Source organism: Spinacia oleracea, chromosome 4, assembly GCF_020520425.1.
Source record: "Spinacia oleracea cultivar Varoflay chromosome 4, BTI_SOV_V1, whole genome shotgun sequence".
NCBI lineage: Eukaryota > Viridiplantae > Streptophyta > Magnoliopsida > Caryophyllales > Amaranthaceae > Spinacia > Spinacia oleracea.
In genome coordinates, this window is record NC_079490.1 from 181,917,971 (window position 1) to 181,934,406 (window position 16,436).

At 33.9% G+C, this 16,436-nt stretch overlaps 1 protein-coding gene across 1 annotated transcript; it reads left to right on the top strand.

The window, feature by feature from the left end:
* Positions 1-6,631: 6,631 nt before the first annotated feature.
* LOC110790170 (arogenate dehydratase 1) lies at positions 6,632-9,550 on the top strand. The gene is made up of 2 exons (XM_021994945.2): positions 6,632-7,681; positions 8,776-9,550. Exons 1-2 carry the CDS (start codon positions 6,803-6,805, stop codon positions 9,214-9,216), a joined length of 1,320 nt encoding a protein of 439 aa, XP_021850637.1. The 5' UTR covers positions 6,632-6,802; the 3' UTR covers positions 9,217-9,550.
* Positions 9,551-16,436: the final 6,886 nt, after the last annotated feature.

Consider the following 16,436-nt stretch of genomic DNA (forward strand, 5'->3'; position numbering starts at 1 on the left):
GTTCGGTTTTAACTTTTCAAGCTCGAGCCCAATTTCCTAGGCTCAGCTCGACGAGCTTCGAGCTCGAGCCGAGCCTTTGCTCACGAGTTTCGAGCTCGAGCCGAGCCTTTGCTCACGAGTTTCAAGCTCGAGTCGAGCTTATAAAGGCTCGGTCTCGGCTCGGATCATTAACACACCTAATTGTAATTATGTGTACAGTCCTCGGTCTCCAAAATGATGATCATAATATCAATTTTTTATAATTTTAATTATAACTACAGAATTCAATATTTGATGTCCGAAAACATTATATCGGAGCAGCATATAAAAAAGGAATAAGGTGCGTTAGAACTTAATAATCAAAATTTATTTTAGTTATAATTGTACTTAAACGACACTTATTTTTCATGAAGTTATCTTATCTGAACGTAACTGAAATTATATAAACTTATTTTTCCCAAAATAAATGAAAAAAGATGAAACAGAACAGAGCTTAACTTATGTAGCGAGGAAGCATGACAAAAACGCCTAAAAGTTCCCCGTAAATGGTTTATTAATACACAATGTGGACGATGTAATTATGTAAATAGTTTTCGGTCTCGAAAATGATGAATGTCGATCAATGAGAGATCGGAAGTGGAGTGCTTTCTTTGCTTACCAACATTATTCCACCAACATATAGTCTCATCTCCAAAACGTCATATACCTTACATAATTACAACACTTTACATGTAGTACATTGTTTTGTCAAAGCTTAAGGACAATGACGTTTACGTAGTTTCTCCAATTTGGTTGGTAAACACATTGTATTTTCAAGGAAAGGTTGGTAAGTACATTAATCAATGTGAGAATCATTTTACATTGCAATCCATCGTTGTAACTTGTAACGTACACGAAGAATGTTTATCGATGGTAAATTACGAAGGAAGTGGATTTCATATTTTGTAAAATTCGACCCGGCCCCGACATGAAAGCATGAAACAAATTGGCCACGAAATAAGTGACTCGTGACTTTTTCTTTATTTATAGTGATACAAAAAATGTAAAATTGATATTAGAAAATATAAATTACGATAATAAATTTATAAAAGTTTAGTTAAATCAGAAGATAAGATCAAAGCAGGTCGATGATACTGTTAAATTTCATATTAGATCAGCCTGATCATAGGTTTATTAAGCTAATAGGAATCATAGGTCATACGCTCATAACCAATTATCAAGGCAATTTTCTAAGTATTATCAACGTATTGTATCTTTAGCATGGTACCTACAATCAAGGCTATTCGTTTGCCCTATGTGCTTATACATTGTGTGCACACGAGTAAAAGTCCTTGTGTTCTATCTTGCAATGTAAAACATGCACGAACAAAATATTGTTTGGTTGCACCTTACAATGTACCGTTATAATCATATATAGATCAAGCATTGGTAGCATATGACACTCATTTCATCCTTTGCACAGGAAAGTATCAAGTTTTCTCATTAAGCACACTACTATAAAGTATAAACGTAGTAGGTTAGTAAGTACTTCCTCCATTTCAAAAAGATCTTTACACGTACTATTTGCACGGACTCCGGTTCAATGTTTGACCGTTAATATATCCAATTTTGTATGGAAAAAAATTATAAAAAGTTAATATTCTCAAAATGAATAACGAGACCAATCTAACATGATCTTACATGTAACATTTTGATGTATATAATAGTGGGAATTTACGGTCAAAGTTTTCATACTTTGGACACATTTTCCAAAGCGTAAATAACTTTCTGAAACGGAGGTAGTATAAGACGTTTGCTCGAATTTCTTCTAATTCTAAAAAATATCTCTTGCGTCTCTCCCTCTATACACCAGAAAGGACGTACAACGTAAGAAACAATAGAAAAATATGAGAAAGGGGAAAAAGAAAAAGAAAAAAAGCAACGTTTGTAATGACAGATGAATTTCATTACTATAAAGCCATGTTCACCGATGGAGTTTAGGTAACATTTAGCGCCTTGGAGGTCAAAACACTTACACTAAATTATAGTAATTAAGTTCACATAACTTAATTTGGGGCCAATAAATTCGAGTAAGTCAGCATGTTGAGTAAGTGTTACGCTCACAGGTATATACATTACAAGAATTTGTATTTTTAACGACAACCTAATTACGACGGGTCAAAAATCCCGTCGCAAAAGCCTTTGCGACGGGGCTAACAACCATACAATGACGGGAATAACCGTCACAAATGTCTTTTACGACGGGTTTAGGACGGATTTACGACGGGATTTCTATTAACGACGGCCCCCTTTTATGACGGGTTCGCGACAGGAAATCCCGTCGTTAATGAATGATTATTGACCTTTCGCGACAGGATTTCCCGTCGTTAATAGTACAATTTTTTGTAGTGATAATAGATAAGTTTATACAAGTGATAGAATAAAATAAAAAAACACATATATAACTCTCAGCATAATATATTAAGATACTGTTTGGTTTTACGGAAAACATTTTCAATTAATTAAAATGATTTTCCATGGAAAAATGTCTTAAATAAAAATATTTCAAACTAGTTTACATTAAATATTTATTTTTCCTTACAAGAAAAGTGAAAAGGAAGGAAAATGAGTGTGGTGGGTGAGGATGGAGGGAGGAAAGTAAAATGGAAGGTAAAGTGGTTAAAAGTAAAATGTTTTTCCCTTGAAATAGTTTTTTTCTTTTTTTTTGTTAAACATATACTACCTCCTTTCTTGAAAAACTTTTACACTTTCCGTTTCAGTACATTTCAGAAAGTTTTTTACACTCTACTTTATTCCATTTCTACTTTCATTTGGCTCACCATAACTTACCCATTCACAATACTTTAATAATAATTTTCATTCACCCACACTGTTGGACAATTTATAGCCACCATCACATATTCACCAAAATTCCTTAATTACCGTGTAAATAATAAGCGTAAAGATCATTTAAGAACAGAGGTAATAATGTTTTATAACCAAACTTGCGTGCAGAGAAAAAACCAAAACAACCTATGATTGAAGAAATATTGAAGAAATGCTTAGTCCTTTTAAATCATTATATATTTTACGCAAAATAAACAATCCCTAAGTAGCAAATGTACAATATAATTAGTACGTTCCGCCCTTAATAGTTGTTTGATCCTTGATTTAGTTAGAAAGCTATCTTATCTCAAAAAATGACTTAGCTTGGAGTTTTCCAAAGTAACACAAAGAAAAACTTGACTCTTCTGATCCGTGGCATAGAAAATAAGGCAAATTAAACTAAAGCAAACTCCGGAAATAGTAAATGCTTCATTATTCATGTGGTTATGCCCTTTCCAAAATTAGAGCAAATGATAAATCAAGATTAAAGATGGAGATAAAAAAAAAACTTTTTGGATAAGATAAGGAAACTACTCTCTACTATAGTTTGACAGGTGCTCTTCAGTACGTGACCTTCACTCGTTCTGATATTTTATAGGGGTACAACTATTTTATCTTTTTATGCATGACCTCGGGGAGGAATATTATAAATGTATTAAAGTAAATTTTGCATTACATCCAGGACACTATTGATCATGGTTTTCATTTAGTGGCGTTAACCATAATTTCGTTACAGGGAAAACACACTTAAAGAAATATAAACTCGGAATACATTGAAATCACAACAAATTTATAAAAACATACAATATGAATTTGACTATAACACTCTATATATACTCAATAGTCACTGTGAAATATAGAATTTATTTTAACGTTCATTCTCCTACCACTACGACTGCGGTTTGCGATAGAAAATAGAGTTTTCTTAAGATATATATAATTTGTATAATTCTAGTCACATTAATTTTCATATATAATACAATAATGACTAATGTTTGTAATAAGATAAATGAAAAACACTTCATGCTAATCTAGGGAGTTTCACCCAATCTAACACTAGTGCTTAAATTATTCTAAAATCTACACTTTATATAGAAGATAATGAAATGGAAGGATAGGGGAGGAAGGGAAGGGTAAAGAAAGGGATCGGGAATGATAAATAGATCTTCATTTGCCCTTAAAATTTCTCCAACTAAAACCTTTTCAATTATGCAAATTTAATCCTATGTCAAAAAAAAAAAAAAAAAAAAAATTCTCCAACTCTAAAAGGGTGCTGCTTATTGAACTCATGCCGAAATAGTAATTGGTGAACCATAATTAAATTGCTTAGTGATGAGCTGCCATAAAACAACAAAGCTTTCGTTATAATTCACTAAAAAGACAAAATTGCCCATAAGGCCGTCAGACATTATTGGCCCTTGGCGGGCGTCTGAAAGTCTCGAGTCAAATAATTGTAGCTCTTTTTAGTCTTGACCCTAGAAATACTTTACACAAAAATAAAATTAATAAAATTAAAATATTTCTAAGAAGTAAAATTGGTAGGACCATTATCATGCATGCTCACCAACTGATTTTTTTTTATTGAAATTCAATGCATTACAACACGTTTACAATTTCATGGTTTTTCTTAGTAATTTTAATTAATTTATCACTTTTTCTCTCAAACCCTGAATTAATTAAACAAGTTTTCAACTTTTGTGTATCATTTTATAAATATCTTTTCAATTGAATTCAAAAAATATATGTTCTTGTATATTAGGTATAAAGCATGTGCGAGTACGTAAATTATATTGTTGTGTAATGACATCAATATATTTATATTTACTTTAAAGAAAAGTAGAGGAGGGATGGATGCAAAGCACAAGCAAGTTGGATGAAATCGACCACGAAAGCCTTCGTGGAATACTAGACAATTTGGTCGTTTATTACTTTATTCATCCTATATTAGATGTATTTTATTCATTTGATTTTCAATTATTTGAACTTATCAGGAAAAATAAATATAAACTGGACATGAAAAACCCTTAGTTTATTTTTCGTAAACATCTAAATACTTTTTTTTGAAATAAACATGGAAAAGTAAATTAGTTCAAACATTTATCAAGTGATCACATGCTTTTTGTTAATTGTTTGGTTTATGTGTTTTCCTTTTATCACAAATTCTTATTTACAATGGCTGTACAATAAATATTGTACACCGGAGTAAAAGTTAACTCAAAATGCTTAAAAGTTAAGCATATATAAGTAAAAGTTATCTATTTTTCAGTTATCTATTTTTTTTCATTTTAGTAAAACTTATTTCTTCAAAATAACTAATAATGTATAAAATTAATCATTTAACCCTTTAAAATATTTATCTATCAATTTTTTTTTACTAATACAAAAGTTAATCAAAACTAGGTTAAAGTTATAAAAAAAACGGTTAAAGTTATCTTGGTGTACAATAAATTTATTGTACACCTTGTGCGCACAAGACCTTTTGTCCTTTTATTACTTTGGAACTACCCTCGTTTGGGAAAAAAAAACATGACTTTTATTAATAATTGTTTGTTGGATTGTATTGTCATTTTAATAAATAAAAAGGACCATATATAGTTTTTTAATTGAACAAAAGAGGGAAGGAGATCCTGACTTTTAAATATTAATAGATCTATGCAATAAAATGAAATACGAAGTACTCCACCCGTTCTTAAATATTAGTCATGTTTTGACTTTTCAACTCGTTTCTACACAATATTTAACGTAAATGTCTCCAAATACGTATGTTAGAAAAATATAAAAAAATAATATTATTAAACTACAAATTAAGACGAACAAAATAAGATCTCGCATGAATATGTTTGAAAGTACATATTGGAAATAAATTAGAACATTCTCTTCAATTATGAATAGTATCAAGATTCCAAAAGGAACTACTATTCGAGAATAGAAAGAGTATGTAAATTAAATAGAAACGAGTTAGAAAAATGTGACAATCCATTGAATTAGAACAAGAGATTATGAAATACTATGTACAAAGTAAGAAGCACTGTAATAGAATTGTATATTAGTGGGATTGACGAGGTGGTGTCCTCTTGACCTTAACCATTGCCAATCTATGCTTGGAAATTCGAATTGGATTTATATGTAATTGTGTGGGGATTGATTAATCAGACGTAACTAAAAACAGTAGACTATAATTTAGATTAGGATCCTTTTATATAGATACGGATCACAAAGTTATGACTTTACGACGCTTAATTCCTCTTTAGTTTCTTGTCCATTTAATTATCTTTTATTTTATGTTGTGTTCTTTTTTTACTTGGAGCTTCTCTCTGTGTTTAATTAAAAAAAAAAAAAAAAGAAAAAAAGATCACACATAGACTGCAAAATGAAAGGTGAAAACAATGGAAATGATGGAAGTAGATTTTCCATCAAGATGAAAATGAATCAGAAGTTGCTCAAGTTGTCCACTGTACATTCGGACATCCTTTGCGCACAATACATCATAATACTGTCATTTTCCGATGAGAAATCAAAAATATGTGCGAAAAAATTGTTTTAGATGTCAATGTGATATAATGAAAATTGCCAAAATGTATACAACTACTACTAAAAAAGGTTGATCCTACATTACTAGTAAATGAAAATTTCCAAAAAGGCAGAAATAAAATTAAAATTAAAAAAAAAAAAAAAAAAAAAAAGGAAAAAGAGAAGAAATTGGAGGGGGGTAGGTGTGAGATTGACCGAACCACCACATTACACGCACACAATCACCAATCTTCTCCCTCTCTTGTATATAAACCCTTCCCTTCTTCTTTTATCCTCAGCTTGCAGTTCCAAAAAAACTCCAAGCTTTATAACTTACAGAAAAATAAAATAAAAACAAAAAAAACAAAATTAACATTTTCATTTCACATTTTTGCTTACAAGTTACCACAACAAGAAACAAATTACATTAGAATCATTCGCAGCGAAAATGCAGGCATTATCTCCGTCTCCAACCACCACCGCCGCCTCACCTAACCCACTCCGAACTCGGCAAACCACCACCACGACTCGAGTCACCTTCCACCCGAGTCAACTCACTATCCGATGCTCCGCTTTCGGTAGGAACGGTGCCGTTACTGGTACACGCGCCGATTGGCAAAGCTCGTGTGCTATACTCGCTTCCAAAGTCATCTCTTCCCAACAAAACTCCTCCGCGGGCGGAGATGGCAGCGAGAAACCTGATGAAATCACCACTGTGAACGGCCATAAAACCCTCAGCCTACTTCCAATCGTCTCAACTGTCACCACCGCCGCAACAACCACCACAAACAACCTCCCAAAACCTCTTTCTCTCTCCACTGACTTCTCCCCAGCTCCAATGCACGGAAACACCCTCCGCGTCGCTTATCAGGGCGTCCCCGGCGCGTACTCTGAAGCTGCCGCCGGGAAAGCATATCCCGGTTGTGAAGCCATCCCTTGCGATCAATTCGAAGTGGCGTTTCAAGCGGTGGAGCTCTGGATCGCCGATCGGGCAGTTCTTCCGGTTGAGAATTCCCTCGGCGGTTCGATTCATCGGAATTACGATCTTTTGCTTCGTCATAGGCTCCATATTGTCGGGGAGGTTCAGCTTCCGGTTCATCATTGTTTGTTGGCTTTGCCTGGGGTGAGGAAAGAGTATCTGACGCGCGTGATTTCACACCCGCAAGCGCTAGCCCAGTGCGAGCACACGCTCACCAAGCTGGGGTTGAATGTTACTCGAGAAGCCGTTGATGATACTGCTGGCGCCGCTGAGTATGTTGCTACTCATGGGTTGAGGGATACCGCCGCCATTGCCTCCGCACGCGCCGCCGATTTGTACGGTTTACAGGTATTAATTCTTTACCTTTTATTAAAATCGAGTACATGAAAAATTACATTACAGTAATATTATTGCTGGAAATTTGACTGAATTAGCTTGTTATAAGAGTGAAAGCACTATCATTAGCATTATGATATGGTGGAGATATTATTGATGAATTGTCAAATTTCAATTGCATGTTGTACTGTGATGATTAATTTAGGGTGATGAAAAATGAAATTAGTCATTTTCCTCAAAAAATAAATAAAAAAAGAAAAGAAATTAGTCATGTATGGTAAAGGAGCCAACTAACTAAGAATTTTGAACTTGTGGCCTTGTGGGTGATGGTGAACCATTATGTTATGCTTTTGTTTTATTGCCTGGCATCCCCATGGCCTTGTTGTTTTCACTTGCCCAAAATTTAAAAAATGTTGAAGAATTTATTGCAATGATCATCATGTTTTGATTAGCTCAAATACAAATTAACAAGTTCATGTAAAAGCTACAAATTTGTATATACTTCAGTCTTAACCACTATGCCAAGTCATCATGGGTCTAACTGTTTGAGTAATTAAAATTAACTTGGTAATAATGTGTGATTTTGTCATTAATTCCGAAATCTATAACATAATGGCATTCTAGGAAATTTCGTTAATGAATTAATGGTCTACTTAGTGGTCTAATATGTACAAGCATCTTTGTTGACCAACCATATTTGTTAATGTTAGACTTTGTCTCCAACTACTAAGTCTATTATGTACAAGTTTTAATAATTCATACTTAGGCAACTTAGCAATGAATTTACTAAAAGAACAAAAAAATACTAGTTGAAGTTGAAAATTGACACCATTTTTGTTATTTTAACAAGTAGAGTTGCTCCCACGTATTTTGGCATCTAATTGATGTGAACTTTTTCAATATTTTCCATGTATGAGTAATAGTAGTGGTGGATGCATTTTAGCCATGACAGCTCGATAGATACCGATAGCACATGTTGCCTTTCCTACCAAACGCTCCTAAAATTAGAATTTTAATTTTAATATTAATTTTGTTGATCAGAACTGACCAACTAAAATTGTTATTAATGAATTTATGTAGTTAATTAATTGATTTATATTATACAGATATTGGCAGATGGTATTCAAGACGACTCAGGAAATGTTACTCGGTTCGTTATGTTAGCCAGGGAGCCGATTATTCCTCGAACCGACCGGCCTTTTAAGACGAGTATAGTGTTTGCTACTCATGACAACAATGGGGAAGGCAAGGGAACCTCATCCTTGTTCAAGGTTCTTTCGGCGTTTGCCTTTAGGAACATTAGCCTTACCAAGATTGAGAGCCGCCCCCACCGCCACCGACCTATTAGGCTCGTTGATGACGCTAATGTAGGTACGGCCAAGCATTTCGAGTACATGTTCTACGTTGATTTCGAGGCTTCAATGGCCGAGCCTAGAGCTCAGAATGCGCTTGCTGAGGTTCAAGAATTCACATCTTTCTTAAGGGTATTAGGGAGTTATCCCATGGATATGTCACCGTGGTCTCCGTCACGTCCTGATGATCAATAATATTAAAAACTCTATAAACGTACAATAATTAGTGTTGTTGTGTTCATAATTCTTGATCCTCAACAAGATGGCAGAGGGTGGAAGAATCATGTAAGAAGAGAGAAAACTGTTTATTTTGCTTAATTTTGTCCTTGGGATTATTTTATTTATTTAGATATAAATAGATTAATAGAATTGTTTATATGTATTTTTCTTGGAATTTATTTTAATTCCTTAAGAAAGAGATGGAGTAGTGGTGGACCAGTTTATGATGGTGGAAAATTGTTGGTGAGAAATGTACATGTAGAAGATGTTGATTATTGTGATCACGATGTACCAACTTTCTTTTTTTAAATATGTTTTATTACCCTTTTTAAAATTTATTTAAGTCAGTGAATATACTTTTGGTTAATTGGTCTTTTTACTCCTAATCCACAAAATCTCATTTGATTGTAATGTTTTTTTTTTGTTTTTTTATAGTTGTTGTCCATCGCCTACTAGAGTGACTAACCATCTCGCTCTGCATGCTTTAATCATATGTAAAGGGTTGACCAATGATCTGTTTTCATTTCCAAAGGTGGGATGTGACTCGAATCCCCAACCTATTAGTTAAGAGATTAAGTGAATATCTACTATGCTAAGACCAACTTGATTCATTCAAATGTAATGTACGACTCTGAAGTATTACTGATTCGTTCTTCTGTTACTTGGTAGCTCGCGATCTCCACCGGCCGGCCTCGAATGGATTGGCCGGCTAATATAATATTGATCATACAGCTGAAAACATTTGGTACAACTGCACAAGATGGCAACATAAAAACTGGATTTGAGATTTGAGTGACTTCTCTTTTCTAAAGACGTTTTGTAAGAGTAACTCTTTAGAAGTCTTTCTTGGCCTCTCACTAGTTTATTACATTCTTACATAGTACTTCCTCCATTTTTATTTATATGACACAATAGGGTTTTGGACACTATTCACACAACCTCTTTTGACTTCATTTTGTGGTTTATACTTAAGTAAAAACATAGTCGTGTGGGGTCTTGTTAGATTCGTCACAATAAATATTTTTTAAATATCAACTTTTTATAATTTTTTCTTATCCAAAATTGAAGATATTATTGTTTGAAATCGTGTATTGGAAAACGTGACTAAATAATTGTGTCATTTAAATAAGAACAGAGGAAGTATTTGTGAACAGTGGCGGAGATAAGAGGGGTTGTAATACCTCGTATTTTTCGTAATTTATAAATACTCCGTATATTTTTATTGTATTTATAAAGATTTTATGAATTTAAATGCATTTTATGAGAATCAAATGTATTTTATTTTTAAATAATTTAATTATTAATTATTTACGAACCAGATTTTTATTAAATAAATTAAACGAATTTATTTATTCGGGAATTGTTGGGTCGTATTTTGAAAACGAATTTCATTCTAATCTAAGCCCAGTCCAATTGCATTGTCAAACCCAACAAGGCTTGCAAGGATTAATTTTAGTTAAGCCCGAAAGCAAGCCCAACTCAAAATTCCAAAACCTAGCCCATGTGGGAAAGAAGAACTTTAAATACACCCCCTCATTAAACCCCCACAAATTTTCAGAACTCCCTATCTTCTCTCTCCTCCTTGCGGCACTTCCTCTCTCCTTCGTCCGCCCTTTCCTTCGGCCCCAAGCAACGAGTGTTGCCTTTGCTCGCTGCTAGCTCGCGTGCCGTGCCTGCCTTGCCGCGCCTCACGCGCACACTCACCCTCACTCCCTCTCGCTCTCGTCGCGCCAAGAAGCGCACACCCCTCGCCCTGCCCGCAGCGCACACCCCTGCCCTCGCCCTCGCCCGCAGCGCACACCCCGCCCCTGTCGTGCTCGTGCTGCGGCTGTTGTTGCTTCGTGCTGCTGCTATGCTTTGCGTCGTTGCCCCACACGCAACACCTCGTTGTTGCGTGTGTGTGTTGTTGTTGTTAATCAAATCCGTATACTTTTAACTTTCCCAAATTCAGTTTTTAAATTATTTAATTACGATTATTTAATTGTTTTGGATTATTTAAATTGCTGGGAATGGTTGTGAACACCGTGTTTTAATGTTTCGTATTTGATTTGATAAGATTAATTTTAATTCAAAAGAATTATAATTTTCAGATTTAATGATTTATTAAAGTGTCAATTTTTATGGTCAAACCATGGTTTTATTAATGACCTATTGTTAGGATTTAAATTCCAATTGTTCAAGTGATTGATTCACATAATTTAATGACGATTTAAATTATGGGAATCAACTTAAATTTTCAGATTTATTATAAATCTTAAAGTGTTGATTTTTAATGATTTTTAAGGCCAAAAGTCAATGTTTTAATACTAGGACTTGAGTTGACTATTTGAGACTATTAAATTAACGAATAACGATTAATTTCTAAATAAACCAAGGGTTTTAGATTCTTAAATAGTTGCTGGAAATTTAGTAAACATGAATAATAATTAAGTTTGTCCTTTGTGTTTATAGGAGTTGATTTCTAGCTTGAGTCGTGATTCGCACAGTGGCCCCCGTACTTAGGTATTCCAGGTACGTACAAAACTAGGGTGACCACCTATCCCATGAGGACCTTATGAAGTATATTGATTGTGAATCATGTGAACTTAAGTGTTGAGAATTCATGTTTGATATGTGAACAAGCATGTTGAGAATTGTTGTTGAATCTATGTGAATGAGCATGTTATGGATTGATTTATGCTTTATAGATTCTGTTGAACTATCATGTTATGGACTTTGATAATCGTTGAATTATGTCAAGCATGTTGTTCAAATTAATATGCATGTATGAGTGTTTCGCATGCAAGTTATTATGCTATTGTACGGAATGTCTAGCATACAATGAGCCTATTGAGTATTGCCTCAGTGCATCGTTTGTTGTATTGACTCCGTGCATCGTTTATTCTACCGCAGTGTAGCATACATTTAAGAAGTTTATGTGAATTGAACTAAGGACTATTCGTGCTAAGGGAACATCCCGCTTGTTAACAGGCAATGTCTGGTTATCTCAAACAGTGTTTTTGAGATGGAACAATGGAGTAATTTCACTTGAGTCTTATGTTTGATCACAAGTCCTAAAGGATTAAAATGAAGTGTCATTGTTTAATTCTTTATTTGTGTAATTGTTGAATTTCTTGTGAGTTATGTCTTTGGGTTGAGTCTTGAACATAACATACTAATTAACGTAAAGTGTAACCCGAATGAGCTTCAAAACTCTTGGAACGTATACACCTTGAGTATGAACAATGGGGGGAGTCGCGTCAGAGAAACTCCTACTCCTTGAATGATACAAGACGTTGTTTCATTCTTTTGGTTATTCGCTTATAAAATGCGCAGGAATTTCGTCGGTATGGTCCGACTGTCGGTAGAAAGCCCGACTCTATTTTATTTGGTGTTTGGTGGGCTCCCAACACCCTCAGTTTCCCTCAGTGGTCTTGTTATTCCCTCAGTGGTTTTGTGTAATACCCGTTCGGAGCTAAATTCTTATTAATCTATGAGTTAAGAGTCGTGTCAAGTCTTGAGTATGTATTCATGATTAATTGGTTTACTTGAGTGGCTTTTGCATGTGGATTATCTTTATTGTTGAGTGAAGCATGTTAGACTAGGATTTCATTCTAGCTTGTTCGTACTCAGCTTTCGCTGACTTCGTGCTTCGTGTCTTTCGGTCATGGCATTCGCCTTAATGACCCTATGATGATCCATCATAGCACTTGCATTGTTGGGGAGTAGTTTTCAATAAGAAGGTTGGTAGAGATAACTTGCAGGAGAAGTTATCATGGGAATAGTGAGGAGAGACTATTTCATCTTTCGCATTTATAAACTCTATTTTAATTTATAGTCATGACTACTATCATTATTACTTTAGTATGGTTTGAAACTTAGTTAATGTATTTTCTAAACTATTGAATGTTGGTTTGGGCCTCAACGGTTCCAAGTTGTTTTTATGACCATTAACTATTTAATATGTTTTGAAAGTTAGTTATTTCCGCTGCGTAATTCTGGTAAATAGCCTGAGCTGTTATCACGGTGGCGGTAATATCTTGGTAATTCTTTTATATTAGTCGGAAAAAGGTAATTATAAATATAAGGAATTATCAGGGTGTTACAGGGGCCGGGGTGGGGGCGGTCGCTCCTCCCCAACATTTTTTAATAAAAACTTGTTTATAGTATTTATCTATATCTATGTACTTTCTTAAAGCTACATGTGATCATCTCAAATATTATAGTGTCTAGTCCAATCGTCTAGGCGATGTCCCGGTTTATACATTGAATAATGTAATTTTATTTTAGCATGAATAATTGTTAATTTGAACTATTTTCTTTACTTAAAAATTATTTGTATCAAATTAAAATGTTTTGTCCATCAACATCTAGTGTAAGTATAAAATAATTGTATAAGTTAATACATAGTGCTTCTTAATGAACATTCATTATTTATTTCAAGTTATATATTTACGTAGAGTGAAAATCATAACAAATAGTTGGCTAAGATGATAAGACTTTTACTGTACATCTTGTTGGTCTCATATTCGAGACTTATAAATGCGAAATTTTTGTACGCATATTTCTTGCTATGTTGATGACATGTCATGTTTCTTGTAAGAGGGGGTTCCATATGGCACATATACTTTGTTAGAACCGTCTTTTAATATATTACTCCATAGTATAGAATCTATTATCTATCTATTAATGGATTTTTCATGAAATGCCCATGAGGTTTGCCTTAATGTACCAAATACCCCTAAACTTTCCAAAATGCACCAAATACCCTCGATGTTTTAAAAAATAACACAAAATGTCCTTAATGAGCATTTTCTGTCCATTCCAAACTTGCACTTCTGTGTGGATAGGGTTCATTGTTTGCAAGATAAACTCTCTGATTTTTTGAGTCAAATAAAACCACTTCTCATCAATATGAATGAAGTCATACATGTTGTAATATGTTGGTTCTTGTGGTATAGTGTAATCCATTATCAGTCTGATTACCTACCTCATCCTTGCCATTTTTCATGCTTCTGAAATGCCTAGATGCAAGGGACTTGAGTGTGGCTTAATAACTTTCCTCTTGATGAGCCTCCATATTGTTGTTGCTCCCAAATTGAGCATTTTTGCAAGATCTACGATGCATGTTCTGTCCCCCATGCCTATTTGTGCAATAGAATCATATGAGACTTGAACCTTTTTCCTGCCACACTTGTGATACTTGCTTTCCACAACATATGAATTCATTGCTTCCTTCTGTTTCTTTGCTCTGTCCCATATTTTGCCTATGGTTTTTCTTGTGTAATCAAATTCTATGACTGCATCCCTTATTGTTCCATACAAAAGAGTTTCTGAATCTGGAATCTTTCTATTTAGCAGGAACACCAAAATTTCAAGCCTCAATTCATTATTTATTCTTGGAGTCCTATGCTTATGATGATCTGTTGTGTGTGTTGCTGTTTGATGATGATGAGGTGATGCATTTTCTGATGGTGGTGGAAAGTTCAATCAAATGTTGGTATTTTGCTGCTGTCCATTCCATCTTCTGCTGGTACATGTTGTACATCTTCATTGCTGTTTGGTACATCTTCATTGAACTCAAAGTCCCCAAAATCAGCCTCATTTTCAGAAGCTTGTACCAAGTCAGCATCATTATCACCTCCCTCCGAGTCAGAACCGGAGTTAATGTCGTCGCCTTCATCATCAGAAAATCCGAGGAAATCGTCATCCTCTTGATCTGAAGCCATTAATTCCCCTGTTTTTTTGCTCTTTAATGCTGAATTGAGGAAGAATTTTTGGTGTATCCCTTGTATTTATTGAACTTAAATTGAGTCAGAATTTGGTCTTTTGTGGGAAAAGTGACTCTATTTATAAAGACATTCACTTTTTCAACCTCTTAAAATTTTGGAGGGAAAAGTCAATTTTTAATTTTTTGGGAAATTTTTGGAGGGAAATCTGAATGTCAGTTGTTTGGGCTACATTTCCAGCCAAAAAAAACTTACTCGTTGTAAACTTAATTCTGATTGGTCCATGTAAGATGAGATGGGTCCCATGGCCCCATGTGAATGAAAATGTTGGCTAATTTATTTTGATACTTTAATAAATATCTACTTTTCCCCAATTAATTTAATGTTATAAATATATTGTATTGTGGATGCCCATTATACCCCTGACATCTGTATCCTATATAATACATGTATATGTACATATTATATTTAGGAGAATAAGAATATAACCGCCTGTTTCTCTCTTTCTCTCTATCCCTTTCTCCCTAATTTTATAACATGTTATCAGCACCATTGCTAACCGTTGATGAAAATCAAAGGAAGTTGCGACTTAACAAACGAGAAAATAACAAAGAGAATCGTCATTATCGATGTAAGTAAATATTAATCGATTTACATGGATTGTATGATATTATACTTGTTGAATTATAATCTGATTGTGATTATAGTTCGTCAAATGTTTTTATTTACATACTTTACTTTGTTGAATACGTGATTTCGAGTATATGATTTTGTGTTAACGTACAGATAAACTTAATTTTATATTGCAACCTTTAGTTTTGGAGTTTGGATTGATTGATTGATATTTGTGCGGTATTTACATTTAATTAATTCTTTGGTGGATATGGTATCCTAACCGTCAACTGCATTTCTATATACTCTTAATTTGATTAATTACGTTTGTTATAAAAACCGTCCGTTATTTTCATGCATCCATATGAATATATGATGCCTATGTATGTGTTTTTGGGTAGACCAAGTAACTAACAATTTGGATGTGAAGACAAGGAAACGATCTAACAAATTAATTTTGCAGGGTTAGTTATTATTATTGCATGTTTGTAATAGTTGTGACCTATATTTTTTACTTTTAATTTATTTTCTTAATGCCTCCCTCCGTATGTTGCTTTATGTTTATATAAAGGTTATTTAGAGATGTTACATTCCGATCTGACTAGAAGTGGGACTTTGAAAACGACGAAAGGGATTTTGAATATAGTGACATAACTCAATTAGAGGCTGTTGATTTATGAACTTCCCCCGAAGGGACTAATTAAGTCTAAGAATGTCTCTCATATATAATGATAATAGATTATGAAGAGATATGTTTAATGGTAGACAATATTGCTCCCACAATAGTTGAGAATGGAATATATACAAAGATCGGTGGGAGATATGGATCAAAATGATACAATGATGGTAAAAGTGGTATATGGATCAATATGGATC

Coding starts and splice junctions, on each gene's coding strand:
- LOC110790170 (XM_021994945.2), top strand. CDS start 6,803: ATGCAGGCATTATCTCCGTCTCCAACCACCACCGCCGCCTCACCTAAC. Junction 7,682..8,775: donor CCGATTTGTACGGTTTACAG/GTATTAATTCTT, acceptor TATATTATACAG/ATATTGGCAGATGGTATTCA.